Below are 15,693 nucleotides of genomic sequence, written 5' to 3'. Positions count from 1 at the left end.
CCCTTAAGGACTCAGGGTTTTTCAGTTTTTGCACTTTGATTTTTTAACCCTTTCAATTTTGCACCTAAAAATCCATATGATGGCTTATTTATTGCACCACCAATTCTACTTTGTAATGACCTCAGTCATTTTACCCAAAAATCTACGGCGAAATGGGAAAAAAAATAATTGTGCGACAAAATTGAAGAAAAAACGCTATTTTGTAATTTTTGGGGGCTTCCGTTTCTACACAGTACATTTTTCAGTAAAAGTGACACCTTCTGTTTATTCTGTAGGTCCTTACAATTAAAATGATACCCTAGTTATATAGGTTTGATTTTGTTGTACTTCTGAAAAAAATCATAACTACATGCAGGAGAATGTATACGTTTAAAAATTTCATCTTTTGCGCGGTGATCTGAAGTTTTTAGCGATACCATTTTTGTATTGATCGGACTTTTTGATCGCTTTTTATTCCTTTTTTAATTTTATAAAAAGTGACCAAAAATATGCTATTTTGGACTTTGGCATTATTTTTTGCGTACGCCATTGACCGTGCAGTTTAATTAATGATATATTTTTATAATTCGGACATTTCCGCACGTGGCAATACCACATATGTTTATTTTTATTTACACTGGGGTTTTTTTCAAATGGGAAAAGGGGCGTGATTCAAAGTTTTATTAGGGAAGGGGTTAAATGATCTTTACTTTTTTTCAAATTTTTTTTTTGCAATGTTATAGCTCCCATAGGGGGCTATAACACTGCACACACTGATCTTTACATTGATCAATGGTTTCCCATAGGAAACCATTGATCAATGATTCTGCCACTTGACTGCTCATGCCTGGATCTCAGGCACTGATCAGTCATTCGGTGATCGGACAACAGGAGTTAAGGTAAGGGACCCTCCTGCTGTCCAAGAGCTGTTCGGAATAACATGGTGATCCAGAACAGCCCCCTGAGATAACCGTCAATGTTTTACTTTCACTTTAGATGCGGCGTTCAACTTTGAACGCCGTGTATAAAGGGATAATAGTGCACAGCACTGCGATCAGTGCCGCATGCTATTATCAGCCATGGGTCCCAGCCATTGTTAGAGGTCGAGCCCGATCCGCTCTGGCCCCGTGCTATAGAATGGGAACGGACTCAGGACGTACAGGTATGTCCTGAGTCCTTTAGGAGTTAAAACAGTTCATGAAGCGTCAGGCCTCCTGAATAGCCCTTTGCATGACGTACTGCCAAAAGACGTGCAAAGATGTTTTCTCCACGTAGGGGCATCATGGGCAGTACCAAGTTGGGGCATGCATGACCTCAGAGAGAGTCCTGTGCACATTAACTCCTTACACCCATCTGTAGACAGCTTTTTTTGTTCTATTTTTTTATTTATTAAAAATGGCTAGAGAGATGACTTTGAGGCAGCACATTTAGGGTATTGTTTCTCATTGAAGAGCTACAGTTTAGGTTGTGCTCCAAGAGGAAAAAGTTTAAAAACTGGTTTTCTTGTGAAATTAAAGGGGGTACTTCGGTGGAAAACTATTTTAAATCAACTGCTGCCAGAAAGTTATACAGATTTGTAAATTACTTCTATTAAAAAATCTTAATCCTTCCAGTACTTATCAGCTGTTGTATACTACAGAGAAAGTTCTTTTCTCGGTCGCTCTTCATTGGGGGACACCGAACTGATGGGTATATGCTCCTGCCACTAGGAGGCGCTGACACTAGGAAAAAGAAAGTCGGCTCCTCCCTGGAAGGATATACCCGCCCACCTGCAGTGAAGCAACCAGTTTTAGCTAGTGTCACTTAGGAGGTAGACACACAGGTCTGGAGCTCCAGACCTGGTCTTTTATTATTTTTCTAGTAAGGGCTGTTTAGTTAGATTCTTTATTCCCTTTTGTTTCTTTTTTCAGGTGGGGCGACAGGAGCATGGCGCTGCCTGTTTCCCCATATGCGGTTAAGGGGCACGGGTCATAGAGTATGCACCGTCAACCCCTTCCGCCAACAGCGAGCGCTTGGAGGTTACACCCTGGGTCCGGGTCCCCCACTGCCCCTGCTCGCACCGCTATCTGTAGCCTTGTATGATGCAGTGTGGCCATTAGCTGGTTGAAGACACCTGAGGTGATTAGGTGAGTATAAGAAACTGGTGTCTTCAGGTAAGTAGGTATCCCCCCCCCCCTCCATTCCCTCCCTCTCCCCTCCTCTACTAAGGGACTCTGTCCTTTATTGGGTGTTTATATGGGCACTCTGGGGGGGCTGTGAATTTGTACATTGGGACGGCCGACTGCCCTTGCAGCGGCTCCATCCCCACTTTTTTCTCCCCTCCGCACCTTTCATAAGGCACTAAGGGACAGCGGCACGCTGGGTGAGGGGGTAATGACGGCACAGGCTCCGCCCTTCTTCTCCCCCGTCCCAGCGCACGATCCAGGACATGTGCCGGACCTGTTTGATACCGACCGCACGAGCGAGCGCAGGTGCGGCCGGCACTCTATCTTCCGGCTGCCTCTGCAACTTTTTTAGGGCATTAAGGGGTGAACGGCACGCTGGGTGGGGGGTGATGGCGGTACAGGCTCTGCCCTTCTTCTCCCCCATCCCAGCGCGCGATCCACATGTACGACCGCGCTCACAGTGAGGTCATTTCAGCGCTCTCCTGTGGGTTCCCCGGTGGATACCTCCCGCGGCCATATCTCTCTCAGCGGAGCTGCTTCGCCGACGCTCTGGTAGAGCAGCCCCTTCGGCCTCACTAGGCCACGGCCATATCCTTTTTTCTTCTTCAGCGGAGTTTAGCTCCGCCCCTTCTCCACGCGCAGGGCAGCAGAGCGGCCCCGTCGGCCTCACTAAGCCGCGGCCCGGCGGGAACCTCCCCTCCCGGCTCGCTCGCCTACTTACGCCCTGCACAGTGTGGCGACTTAACAGGCGAGAGCGCTGCTCTGCCGCCGCTGCTCCGGGGGCTACTACATGAGGTAGTGTCCTAGGCAATTTCCCCTCCTGCACACACTTAAAGTAAAAAAAAAAAAAAGTAGATAAATAAAAGTTTAACTCTACGTTGTCCGGGTTCTAGCTCCCCCTAGTGACATTCTCTCTCTACTGCAGCCTTAGCTGGCCTTGAGTGGGTTGTTTTATTTAATATCCTGTGGGTTTACTTACTATACTTGCATTAACATGCAGCCTTGGGGTTAAGTCGCTTGACCATTTATTGTAGTTTGGCGCTCTCTTGTGGCCAAATTTTAGTATTGCACCATAATTCTTTTGCAGCCTTGGCTGGCCGACACTCAGTTTAATATCTGCAGTCCTACCTAATCTGCAGTCCTAATTTCCTACAGTCTGCTTCGGGGCTGCTTTACTGTTTTTGTCTCACTAGTGGGTGACCTGATGTTCGCTTTCGCGAGCGTTGCTTACTTATGGAGCATGTCCCACCGCCATAGCGTGTTGAGCTACCAGGGATGCATGGTCCCTTAGAAACCCTCTGGAATATGTCATGTCTGCCGGCCACCCATCCTGGGGTGTTTTCGGCATTTCATACTATATGTTCCCTTATCCACAGGCTAGGAGTCTAGTGCTCCGGATACTCTCATGCAGCGCTAGGTCCCTATGGGAATGTCCCTGTGTGAGCAGGGTTTACTCCTGTCATCTCTGTGCAAAAACAGTGGTCTCGTCTGTCTCATCTCCCAGCTGCGGTGTCCGCCGCAGCTGGTTTTTCCGGTACCTCTCTGCTGGTGCGAGGTGTCCAAAGGCATTACCGTTCCCTCTTAGGGATTCATACCCTTCAGTCAGACGGTGGTCTGCATGGTTTCCCTTACCACATGTCCACCACCTGTCACACATCACTCAACCGATGTATCTGCATTGGAGTTCTGGTACCTCTCTACTTATGAGGTGTCCGATGGAATGTCTCGCTGTCTGCTCTGGACCCATACCAGTAAGCCAGACAGTGGTCTGCATGGTTTCCTCTGCCGCTTGTCACACGTCTCATGGCTCAGGTATCTGTGACTGCAGTTCCGATACCCCACGGCTAGGTGCGGTATATGGAGAACTGACCGAGGTGTCTTCAGGACCCATACCAGTAAGCCAGACAGTAGTCTGCATGGTTTCCTCTCCCGCTTGTCACACGGCTCAGGTGTCTGTGACTGCGGTTCCGATACCCCACTGCTAGGTACGGTACATGGAGGCCTGACCGATATATCTTCAGGTGAGCCACTGCTGGGTGCGGTGTCTGGAGATCTGTCCCGGTGTTTTTCAGGACCCAGTCAGACAGTGGTCTGCATGGTTTCCTCTGCCTTTATCACTCGATTCACTGCAGTTGCATTTGTGGCTGCAGTTCCGATGCCCCACTGCTGGTGCGGTGTAGTGAGAACTGATCGATGTGTCTTCAGGACCCTTACAAGTAAGCCGGACAGTAGTCTGCAGAGTTCCCTACATCACCTGTCATGCAATTCATGGCTGATGTATCGGCGTCTGGACTTCTGGTTCCTCACTACTGAGCAAGTTGCCGATGTTATGAATAGTTGTCCTTTGTGGATCCATGGCTGTAGTGATCTGATAGGTGCCTACACCGTCTGTCATACATCAAACGGCTGATGTGTGTGCAGCTGGAGTTCCAGTCCCTCACTACTAGGCAAGGTACTGATGGGATGAACATACCGTTGGGATGCACAGCTGTCTTCTGTGCGTCCATGCCTGTAAGCCAGACAGTGGTCTGCTTGGTTGCCTTCACCGCCTGTAATACATCAAATGGCTGAAGTATCTGTGGCTGGTTTTCTGGTTCCTCATTACTAAGCAAGGTGCTGATGGTACGCATAGTTGTCTTCTGCGGATCCATGACAGTGAGCCAGACCGTAGTCTACTTGGTGACCTACTCAGTCGGTCATACTTCCGGCGGCTGATGAATGTGCGGCTTGCGTCCTGGTGTCTCACTCCTGGTGAGGTGCCGATGGTCTGCATCGTTGTCTACTTTGGATAACAGTTGGCCAGACAATGGTTGGCGTGGTTAGCTACACCGCCTGTCCTACATCAAACTGCGGATGTATCTGCTTCTGTGTTTTTGGTCCCTCACCACTGTGGAACCATTTTCTACTATGGACCCATATCACTAAGCCGGACAGGGTCGGTATGTTTTTCCTCCACTGACGGTCTTATGTTCACCGACTGATGTTTCTGCGGCTGATGTTCGGGTGCCTCGTTTCTGAGCGAGGGGCCCATGTAGTGACTTGTCTCCTTGGTCCTATACCTGTATGCCAGGTTGTGGTCTGCAGGGTTGCCGGCACCACTTGTTGCACATTACTTGGCGGGTGTCGCTGTGTACCGGACCGCCGGTAACTAACTACTGTACAAGTTTTCCGTTGGACTCTCTCGCTGGCCTCTAGGGACCCATACGGTGAGCCAGACAGTTGTTGCATATCTTCTTCTGCCGGCTGTCACACGGCGGACGTTGTTTGCGGTTGGAGTTCCCCACTGTTGTGCGTGGTATACTGGAACTGTCCCAGCGTATTTCACGGACACTTTACAGGGTATCAGGGACGCTTCCACGGTCCCTCTGGTTCCCTCTCTCTCTCTCCAGGGGGTGGGGTTTCTTGGCCTCCCCACCTTCCTTTTTCGGGACATCTACCATGCATTGTCTCCCTGTGGACGGTAGTCCACCACTGCCATGGTGGTTCACATGTGACTCTCTCCGAGTTGCCTCATGGGCCTTATCCAATGCACTTCATACAGGGTTTTCTGCTTGGCCAGGTTCCTCCTGCTTGCCTGTTACTCTGTCTACAGGCTGGCATCTCTCTCCACTGTGTGTTTCCTGTGCGGGTCCCGACGTGACCACGGTCTCCTTGCCATGGGACCGGACTGTGTCTGCCTGGGATCCTAATCTACCTGGTCACCTTCCCCTTTCGGCTTCTACAGCAGCTGTAGTCCGGTGTGCAGTTCCATGTGCAGTTCCGGGGAGTGTGCATGTGGGTTCTCAGGCTCTTTTCTTCCTTTGCAGCAACAGCAGCATCGCTCTGTTCTCTCTTCTTGGGTTGCACGGTTGGTCTGCTGGGGGCGCTCCTCCCCTTTTTGCTGCGTCCTTGGAGGTCTGCGGTTGTTTAGTGTCTGCAGTCCTGGTACGCCACTGGTTCCATGGACTCCCCATGTCTGGGTTCCTGCATATGCTAGGCCCGCTTGTAGGAGCAGAGCCCTCCTTCCCTTGACTCAGTGGGGTGCGCCCCGGGGGTTCCATTGATTCGTTCCCGCAGTTCCGGAGAGGCTGTGCACCTTTGTTCTGACGTGGGACCTGCCGGGGCGCTTGTCGGTTCAGCCCCTCCCTGTTTTTGCAGGTTCCTTTCTGGGGTCTCTGTCCGGGGTGACTCAGATACCTCTGGTCACTGTCTGGAATGGCTCTCAACTTGCCTCGTCTTTGTTGCCGAGCTTCAGTGTATGGGGGTCCGATCCCTCTTGGGATGCAGGTTGGCATGCCGCTGGAGCCTGAGGGCTTCGCCCACCCAGTCATTGCATTTCCCTGCTCCTTCGGTGCCTAGTGCAAGGGGTGCGGGAATCAGGGTGTTTGTCTTCGGTCTGTACTTTAGTTGTCTTCTCGACCTCCCTCGTTTTTCCCTTCTTTGGGAGGGCCTGTTTTGTTTTTTGGCTGAAGTACATTCCACAGTGATCTCTTCTGCCTCGGCTCGTATGTTTCTGTTCTCTATCACAGCTTAGTACCCTCCCCGGAAGGAGTGTGTCCTTCTTACCTTTGTCGGGGTCAGGAATACTGCATTGATTCCGCAGTCTTCTGGTGGGATTTTTCCTATGCCCAGACCCTGGGAGTCCAAGCTGGGTTCTCCTCGGCTCTCCCTCCATTCCCGTTCTGACGGGATGTTTCTCAAGGCTGCTCAGGTCTCCTCGGTCCATGGTTCCCTTATGGGGCCATGTCCTGCGCCGCTGCGGTGCCTTCCTTTTGGGCAGTTTTCCCATGCCTTGAGCTTCTGATGGTTTCTTTTTCTCTTTTTGATCCACGAGCTTGGGTCTCTACAGAGAACGGACCTTCCTTTGGGTTCTGGGCCATCTCCTTGGTTGTGAAGTCTTCCGGGTCCTCCTTTTCTGGGCCTGGCATTATCTGCCCCTCTACAGCGCTTCTATGTACATATATCCCTATAGCGCTATGAATGAAAAGTATTTCTATTAGCAGCGCATAGTGCCAAGAGACAGCTGCTGACACTATGTGCTCCTTATAGAAATACTTTTCATTCATAGCGCAGCGCCAGCATATGTATATAGAAGAGCTGTGGGGGGGGGCAGAGAAAGCTATATGTCGGGGCCCCCCCAGCGCTTCTGTGTACATATACCCCTGTAGCGCTATGAATAAAAAGTATTTCTATAAGGAGCGCATAGTGTCAGGATACGGCTGCCGGCACTCTGCGCTGCTAATAGAAATACTTTTCATTAATAGCGCTGCAGGGATATATGTATATAGATGCACTGGGGGCAGACATATAGAGTTATCTGCCCCCCACAGCGCTTCTATATACATATGCCGCTGCAGTGCTATGTATGAAAAGTATTTCTATCAGCAGCATCAAGTACCTGGTGGTCCCGGAGGGCTTATCTCTCCTTCCTTGTCTCCTGCGGCTCCGTTATTGATAAAGCCTGGCTGGACCAGGCTTTATCAATCAAGCGCAGTGCACACAGATTAATGTAGTTCTATGGAAGTACATTTATCTGTATGAGGAATCTAATGATTCTTTCTAAAAGTCCCCTAAGGGGACTAATAAAGTGTAATAAAAGAGTTTAAGAAAAGTAAAAAAAAAAAAAAAAATACCCATTAACCCCTTCCATATTAAAAGTTTGAATCACCTCCCTTTTACCAAATGTAATATAAAAAATATGTAAACATAATAGAAATAAATATATGTGGTATTGCCACGTGCGAAAATGTCCGAACTATAAAAATATCATGTTAATTAACCCCTTCAGGACGGAGCCCATTTTGGCCTTAAGGACCGGAGCGTTTTTTGCACATCTGACCACTGTCACTTTAAACATTAATAACTCTGGGATGCTTTTAGTTATCATTCTGATTCCGAGATTGTTTTTTCGTGACATATTCTACTTTAACATAGTGGTAAATTTTTGTCGATACTTGCATCCTTTCTTGGTGAAAAATCCGTAAATTTGATGAAAAATTTGAAAATTTAGCATTTTTCTAACTTTGAAGCTCTCTGCTTGTAAGGAAAATGGATATTACGAATACATTTTTTTTTGGTTCACATATACAATATGTCTACTTTATGTTTGCATCATAAAATTGACGTGTTTTTACTTTTGGAAGACACCAGAGGGCTTCAAAGTTCAGCAGCAATTTTCCGATTTTTCACAAAATTTTCAAACTCAGTATTTTTCAGGGACCAGTTCAGGTTTGAAGTGGATTTGAAGGGTCTTCATATTAGAAATACCCCATAAATTACCCCATTATAAAAACTACACCCCCCAAAGTATTCAAAATTACATTCAGTCAGCGTTTTAACCCTTTAGGTGTTTCACACGAATAGCAGCAAAGTGAAGGAGAAAATTCACAATCTTCATTTTTTACACTCGCATGTTCTTGTAGACCCAATTTTTGAATTTTTACAAGGGGTAAAAGGACAAAATTTATACTTGAATTTGTAGCCCAATTTCTCTCGAGTAAGGACATACCTCATATGTCTATGTAAAGTGTTCGGCGGGCGCAGTAGAGGGCTCAGAAGGGAAGGAGCGACAAGGGGATTTTGGAGAGTACGTTTTTCTGAAATGGTTTTTGGGGGGCATGTTACCTTTAGGAAGCCCTTATGGTGCCATAACAGCAAAAAAAAAACACATGGCATACCATCTTGGAAACTAGACCCCTCGGGGAACGTAACAAGGGGTTAAGTGAACCTTTATACCCCACAGGTGTTTCACGACTTTTGCATATGTAAAAAAAAAAATTTTTTTTTACCTAAAATGCTTGTTTTCCCAAAAATTTTACATTTTTAAAAAGAGTAAAAGCAGAAAATACCCCCCAAAATTTGTAACACAATTTCTCCCGAGTACGGCGATACCCCATATGTGACCCTAAACTGTTGCCTTGAAATACGACAGGGCTCCAAAGTGAGAGCGCCATGCGCATTTGAGGCCTAAATTAGGGATTGCATAGGGGTGGACATAGGGGTATTCTACGCCAGTGATTCCCAAACAGGGTGCCTCCAGCTGTTGCAAAACTCCCAGCATGCCTGGACAGTCAACGGCTGTCCGACAATACTGGGAGTTGTTTTGCAACAGCTGGAGGCTCCGTTCTGGAAACAGTGGCGTACCAGACGTTTTTCATTTTTATTGGGGAGGGGAGGGGGGCTGTGTAGGGGTATGTGTATATGTAGTGTTTTTTACTTTTTATTTTATTTTTTGTGGTAGTGTAGTGTAGTGTTTTTAGGGTACAGTCACACAGGCGGGGGTTCACAGTAGTTTCTCGCTGGCAATTTGAGCTGCAGCAGAAAGTTTGCGGCAGCTCAAATTTGCAGCCAGATACTTACTGTAATCCTCCGCCCATGTGAGTGTACCCTGTACGTTCACATTGGGGGGGGGAACATCCAGCTGTTGCATAACTACAACTCCCAGCATGCCCGTTGGCTGTCGGTGACTGCTGAGAGTTGCAGTTTTGCAACAACTGTAGGCACACTGGTTATGTATCACTGAGTTTGTGACCTAACTCAGTGTTTCACAACCAGTGTGCCTCCAGCTGTTGCAAAACTACAACTCCCAGCATGTACGGTGCATGGTGTACGGTGACTGCTGAGAGTTGTAGTTTGCAACAGCTGGAGGCACACCGGTCGTGAAACACTGAGTTAGGTAAAAAAAAACTTGAGTTTCACAACCAGTGTGCCTTCAGCTGTTGCAAAACTACAACTCTCAGCAGTCACCGACAGCCAACGGGCATGCTGGGAGTTGTAGTTATGCAACCAGCAGATGCACCACTACAACTCCCAGCATGCACTTTAGCTGTTTGTGCAAGCTGGGAGTTGTAGTTAGACAACAGCTGAAGGTACACTTTTCCATAGAAAGAATGTGTCTCCAGCTGTTGCAAAACCATAAGTCCCAGCATGCCCATAAGGGAATGCTGGGAGTTGTGGTGGTCTGCCTCCTGCTGTTGCATAACTACAGCTCCCAGCATGCCCTTTTTGCATGTTGGGAGCTGTTGCTAAGCAACAGCAGGAGGCTGTCACTCACCTCCAACGATCCAGACGCTGCAGGTCAGTCCCGCCGCCGCAGCTGCTCCTGGGGCCCCGATCCCAACAGGGGCGCCGGGGATCGGGGTCCCACGCACCCGGGGTGCACGTCCCGCACCCGCTCACGTCCTCCGGAAGAGGGGCGGAGCGGGTGCGGGAGTGACACCCGCAGCAGGCGCCCTGATTGGTCGGCCGGTAATCCGGCCGACGAATCAGGGCGATCGTGAGGTGGCACCAGTGCCACCTCACCCCTGCAGGCTCCGGCTGTTCGGGGCCGTCAGAGACGGCCCCGAACAGCCAGTAATTCCGGGTCACCGGGTCACTGGAGACCCGATTGACCCGGAATCGCCGCAGATCGCTGGACTGAATTGTCCAGCGATCTGCGGCGATCGCCGACATGGGGGGACATAATGACCCCCCTGGGCGATATGCCGGGATGCCTGCTGAACGATTTCAGCAGGCATCCGGCTCCGGTCCCCAACCGGCTAGCGGTGGGGGCCGGAATTCCCACGGGCGTATGGATACGCCCTCGGTCCTTAAGGACTCGGGATGCAGGGCGTATCCATACGCCCTATGTCCTGAAGAGGTTAAACCGCACGGTTAATGGTGTTTACGTAAAAAAAAAAATACCAAAGTCCAAAATTGCATACTTTTGGTCACTTTCTATATGTTAAAATTTTTTATAAAAAGCGATCAAAACTAATGGTACTGATAAAAACTTCAGATCATGGCGCAAAATGAGCCCTCAAGCATCCCTGTATAAAGAAAAATAAAAAAGTCATAGGGGTTAGAACATGACAATTTTAAACATACTAATGTTGGTGCATGTAGTTATAATTTGTTTTAGTTAGTAAAATAAAATAAAACCTATATAAATTATGTATCTATGTAACCGTATGGACCTATAGAATAAAGATAAGGTGTAATTTTTACTGAAAAGTGCACTGCGTAGAATCGGAAGCCCTCAAAAGTTACAAACTGGTGTTTTGTTTTTTAAAATTTTCCCCCACAAATATTTTTCTTCTTGTTTCAATGTAGATTTTGTTGTGAAATGACTGATGTCAATACAAAGTAAAATTGGTGGTGCAAAAAACAAGCCCTCATATAGGTCTGTAGGTTGAAAACTGAAAGTGTTTTGATTTTTAGAAGGTGTGGAGGGAAAAAAGAAGTGCAAAAGTGAAAAATGGCCCGGCCCTTAAGGGTTAAACCAGATTGTGTGACTTCTTAGACATTTGTTTTGCTGAATAGTAAAAAATGTATCATATGGATTAATGCCGTTTCAATATCTAGATGTTTCTGCTGCTAGTATCTCTATAGCCCGTCTACCATTCATATGTAGTATTGCCAGTTTAATTCCAGTGTCCATTCATGCAATGACTGTTTCTTAACAGAAGAAGAAACTAACATGGGTGTACGCGATCGAGGTCTCTTCTACTTTAGACTTTTATCCTCTGGAATCACTGATGTGAAGAAAGTGCTCACTGGTCCAAAGTCTGACTCATCATTGGGAGTCTTAGTAGACAGGACAGAACAACCCGTTAATAGCTGGGTACCTGTTTTCAACACTTTGGCTTCTTTATATGATAAGAAGCTTTGGGAGTCATTTGCAGTCAACTCTGGCAAACGTGAGCTACCCATTGCAAAAAATCCAGTTACCGAATCTCTCGTAGAAGGTAAGTTTGGGTGAGGTGGGGTTATCTTTTTTTTAAATTTTTTTAATTTTTTCAAGATATGGCCCTGATTTACTGTTCTAAACCCGACTGCTTTTCTCAGATTGTGAGCCAAAATGTGGCTAACTGTGGCAAAATAATCCTACAAACCTGACAAAACTGGCGTGTGGTTGGTAGGGGAAGGGTGTGTTCTTTCAGAAAAGGGGCGTGGTTTCACAACCTGACCTATTTACTATAGAATTTACAGAAAATCCTGTTAATAAATGGCTAGAATTTCCACCAAGAAAAAGCTGGTCAGAAAACTTTCCCAACTTGTAAATCTGTGAGTCTAAAACATTTCCCACTAGTAAAAACTCAACTCTTCTGGTAAATGAGGGCCAGTCTCTCCCATTTTGCAGTATGCTTCAGTTAGTACAGAGAAATATTTTGTCAGCTATTGAGCCAAATATCACCTGGGCATTATAAAAATCTTGCACTTGTGACTGAGGCTGGTTTCTCAATATTCATGGGTTTTATTTTACAGGAGATTTTCACACAGCATTGGATTCTGACATATCTCAAGTGCCTGCTGATGCCATCACACTGGTCAGTGATATCACAATGACCCCTGAGCTGTTTGAGGAAAAATGGACATCTCTCACCACAGACCATTGCTGGGATATTGAATGGAAGAAAGATGTTGAACCAGATCTCTTACAGTCTTCTCTTCACGTATTGAACTTTTACACCATTGCCAAAAGCAAAGCTGGTACACGGCCATGGAAGTCATATTTGTATGCACAAGATAGTAAAGAAAATGTGTTTCTTGTTGAATTAATATTGTGTACAGATTCACACTCCATAAAAACCACTGTGAAACAGGACACAGAAAATGAGATTGCACTTAATGACTTTGTATCACTTTTACAACATGCAGTTTCTGCAGTGATGGAACTCTCCAAGTAAGCATATCACTAATGCTGGACAATTACTAAAAGTATGTGAATCATATTCAGGATGTATGAGATTATTCTATTCATGCTAAGACCCTATCACGTTGTGCTTGAGTGATGATATTCCGACAAATGTACTTATAATTTATATATTGATGTGTAATACAGTGAACAGACCCATGGGTAAGTCAAGAGGTACTCATCCGGCAGCCAGAAAAAAATATACTAAGTCACTAAAGAACATCACCTCCATTATTTCCAAACTGTACTAAAAGATCTAAGAGTATAAGGATGGTGCATTCACCTGTCTTATGCCACAGGCAAGCCATGATTATTTGTTTAGTGCAGATTGAGTGCCGTGTTTTTTTTGGCAGGCACTAAGGCTTCGAGCTGCCATGGGAACTAGTCAGCAGCCTGTGATTTACATTGCAGGGCTACCGATCGTTCTAGACACCAGGGATAGACAACAGAACTGTTTAAATGCCACAGTCGCTATTGATCAGTCATTTAAAAAGTTAAATTGCTGGCATTGGTGTATCCTCAGTGCGGACTGGAATGATGCAGACTTTGTTTCCAAGCCTGCTTCATAGTCACCTGACGCCCAGGCGCCATTCATGTACAGCAGTTGGCTAGAAGGTCAAATAAATTGGATTGAGCTGCAATACCTGTTTCGATTTATTTATTTGCTTTTAATTAAAGGCATTATCCAGTATTTCAAAAACAGCCTGATTCTTCCAAAACCAGCACCACACCTGTCCTCAGGTTGTGTGTGGTATTGCAACTCAGTGCCATTCAAGTAAGCCAAGTTATCACATACAATCTGAGGACAGGAGTGGCACTGTTTTTGAAAGAAATTAGCTCTGTTTTTAATTCTGTATAACCCCTTTCAGTAACATACATATACACATTATACCAAAGATAAAAAAGAAGGGAGAAGGAGAAAAAGGGATGGATATATATATATATATATATATATATATATATACATTTTAGATTTCTAAACATCATTTATTTCCACACCTTGCTTATTTTGTTAATATTGCTTTTTCTTGCAGGAAGTAGCATCTTCATACAGTAATTGAATTGTATACTGTTATGTAATTTATTAATATATAACCATATTGAAAATATTAAAGCTTTTCCACAATCTAGCTATCCTTGTAGCAATTATAATAGACACCAATTGTCTGTAGAAAGAATAGCAACAATCCCAAATTCAAGGACAGCAAAGCCTCCGCTGGGGACCATTAGATGGAGTATCGTAATATAGCTTTCACAGTCTGACATACATTGGACCAAAAAAGGATGGATAGTCGGACAACTTTACCAAATATGGTAGAGTGTGCCTGGGGTTGTGAACATTTTTGAAAGTCGATAGGGAGTTATGATACCAGTGATTAAGCTCCAATACAAGACACAGCCCATATTAAACAGGAGTGGTGCTGTGGCTGTCAAAAAGGAAGACCTTTTCTTTGACTCTCAAACAATCCCTTTTATGTATTTTGTCATGTGGATAAGACTACTGTCCATTAAAATTGTCTAGAATGGGATTTACTATCCAACCAGCATTTATTAAAAGTCTTCTACGCACTAGACACAATCCTGTATTTCTTCTCATGTGTGAAATTGCTTGTAAAAGAATCGAAACATAAAGGCAAATTGGTAATATTTTATTTGCATTAAGGGAAGTTATTTTCTGCAAGATACTTCATGTGTCAAAAGGAGAAGTCAGTTTTTAGTGAGAAATTCACATTTCCTGATGTCCTCTACATTTTCTTGTGCTGAGAATGACTTAGGGCATAAAGCTCTTTCTGCTATGTGCATAGAGAAGAGAAGCTGTATATCTAGGTATGTATATGAGTGCTTATATAGGGAATAATTTTATGAGGGTAAATAAGCTTTTCTTAAGGGTTAGGAAATGTGGCTTCAAATTAAATCAAAGTTCTGTTCATCACAGCAGTAACATTGATAAAATATTAGCCATCCTTCTGTATACTTTCTGTTTAATATTTATTCACAAGGATAAGCAAGTGTTGTCTCTTTCTTTTATTAAAGGAAACATTGTAGTATGATAGTTTTTGGATGACTGAATATAGGACTATTTTCATGATGAAATACGAAATCTTACTATTCCAAGAACTTAAATAATTGTGCCCATAGTTCTGATCATGGTAGGAGTATATTGCAGAATGCATTAATTAATTCCAGGAATTGTTTTTATTTGACTATGCTACAGGGGCTGTAAAGTTAGTGTAGTTCATAATATAGTGCATTTACCTGTGTGTGACGGTTTTCTCGCAATTCTTCTGTGATTTTCACCCCAATATTTATTTTTAACAGCATACAAAATGACTGTTGTCTCAGATTTTTCCCAGGTTGAAATGCGGCCGAGACCTGACTCACTAGTCAGCTGGTGACAGGGAGCCTGTCTGCTTCAATGGGTGGAGCGATCGCTTGGTGGGAGAGAGATCAATCTGCAACTAATGCAACAGCTGTAGGCACCCTGATTGAAAACCACAGGTCTTTTGAATGGATGCAGCTCATTTATGTTTCAATGGGTGGGGTGGGTGATGTGTGGGAGGGAGGAAAATGGAATTATGGGATTTGTAGTCAAAAAAAGAAAAGTCAAACAGGAAATACCAATTCACAAAAATATAGCCACAGTATTATGGCAATCTCACAACATAGCCATTTAGTCCCAAGACAAGTGCAGACCCTTCCTAAGCATTTCCATTACTGTCTGGCAGGTACGCACTAAAATCACGTTATGGTGGATAACCCTTTTAATCACATATACAGTGGGGCAAAAAAGTATTTAGCCAGCCACCAATTGTGTAAGTTCTCCCACAGATGAGAGAGGCCTGTTATTTTCATCATAGGTATACCTCAACTATGAGAGACATAATGAGAAGAAAA

General features: G+C 45.2%; 1 protein-coding gene across 3 annotated transcripts in view; it reads left to right on the top strand.

The window, feature by feature from the left end:
• AP4B1 (adaptor related protein complex 4 subunit beta 1) overlaps window positions 1-14,445 on the top strand; it is a 29,913-nt gene extending 15,468 nt beyond the window's left edge. For all 3 annotated transcript variants that reach the window (XM_056558340.1, XM_056558341.1, XM_056558342.1), the window contains exons 10-11: window positions 11,567-11,848; window positions 12,369-14,445. In XM_056558340.1, coding sequence (XP_056414315.1) covers window positions 11,567-11,848; window positions 12,369-12,790 — 704 coding nt within the window. In that variant the 3' untranslated portion in view covers window positions 12,791-14,445. The remainder of the gene's footprint in view (window positions 1-11,566; window positions 11,849-12,368) is intronic.
• Window positions 14,446-15,693: the final 1,248 nt, after the last annotated feature.

The sequence above is a fragment of the Hyla sarda genome, chromosome 2 (genome assembly GCF_029499605.1).
Source record: "Hyla sarda isolate aHylSar1 chromosome 2, aHylSar1.hap1, whole genome shotgun sequence".
Classification (NCBI taxonomy): Eukaryota; Metazoa; Chordata; class Amphibia; order Anura; family Hylidae; genus Hyla; species Hyla sarda.
This window is presented reverse-complemented; position numbering and strand designations above follow the sequence as displayed.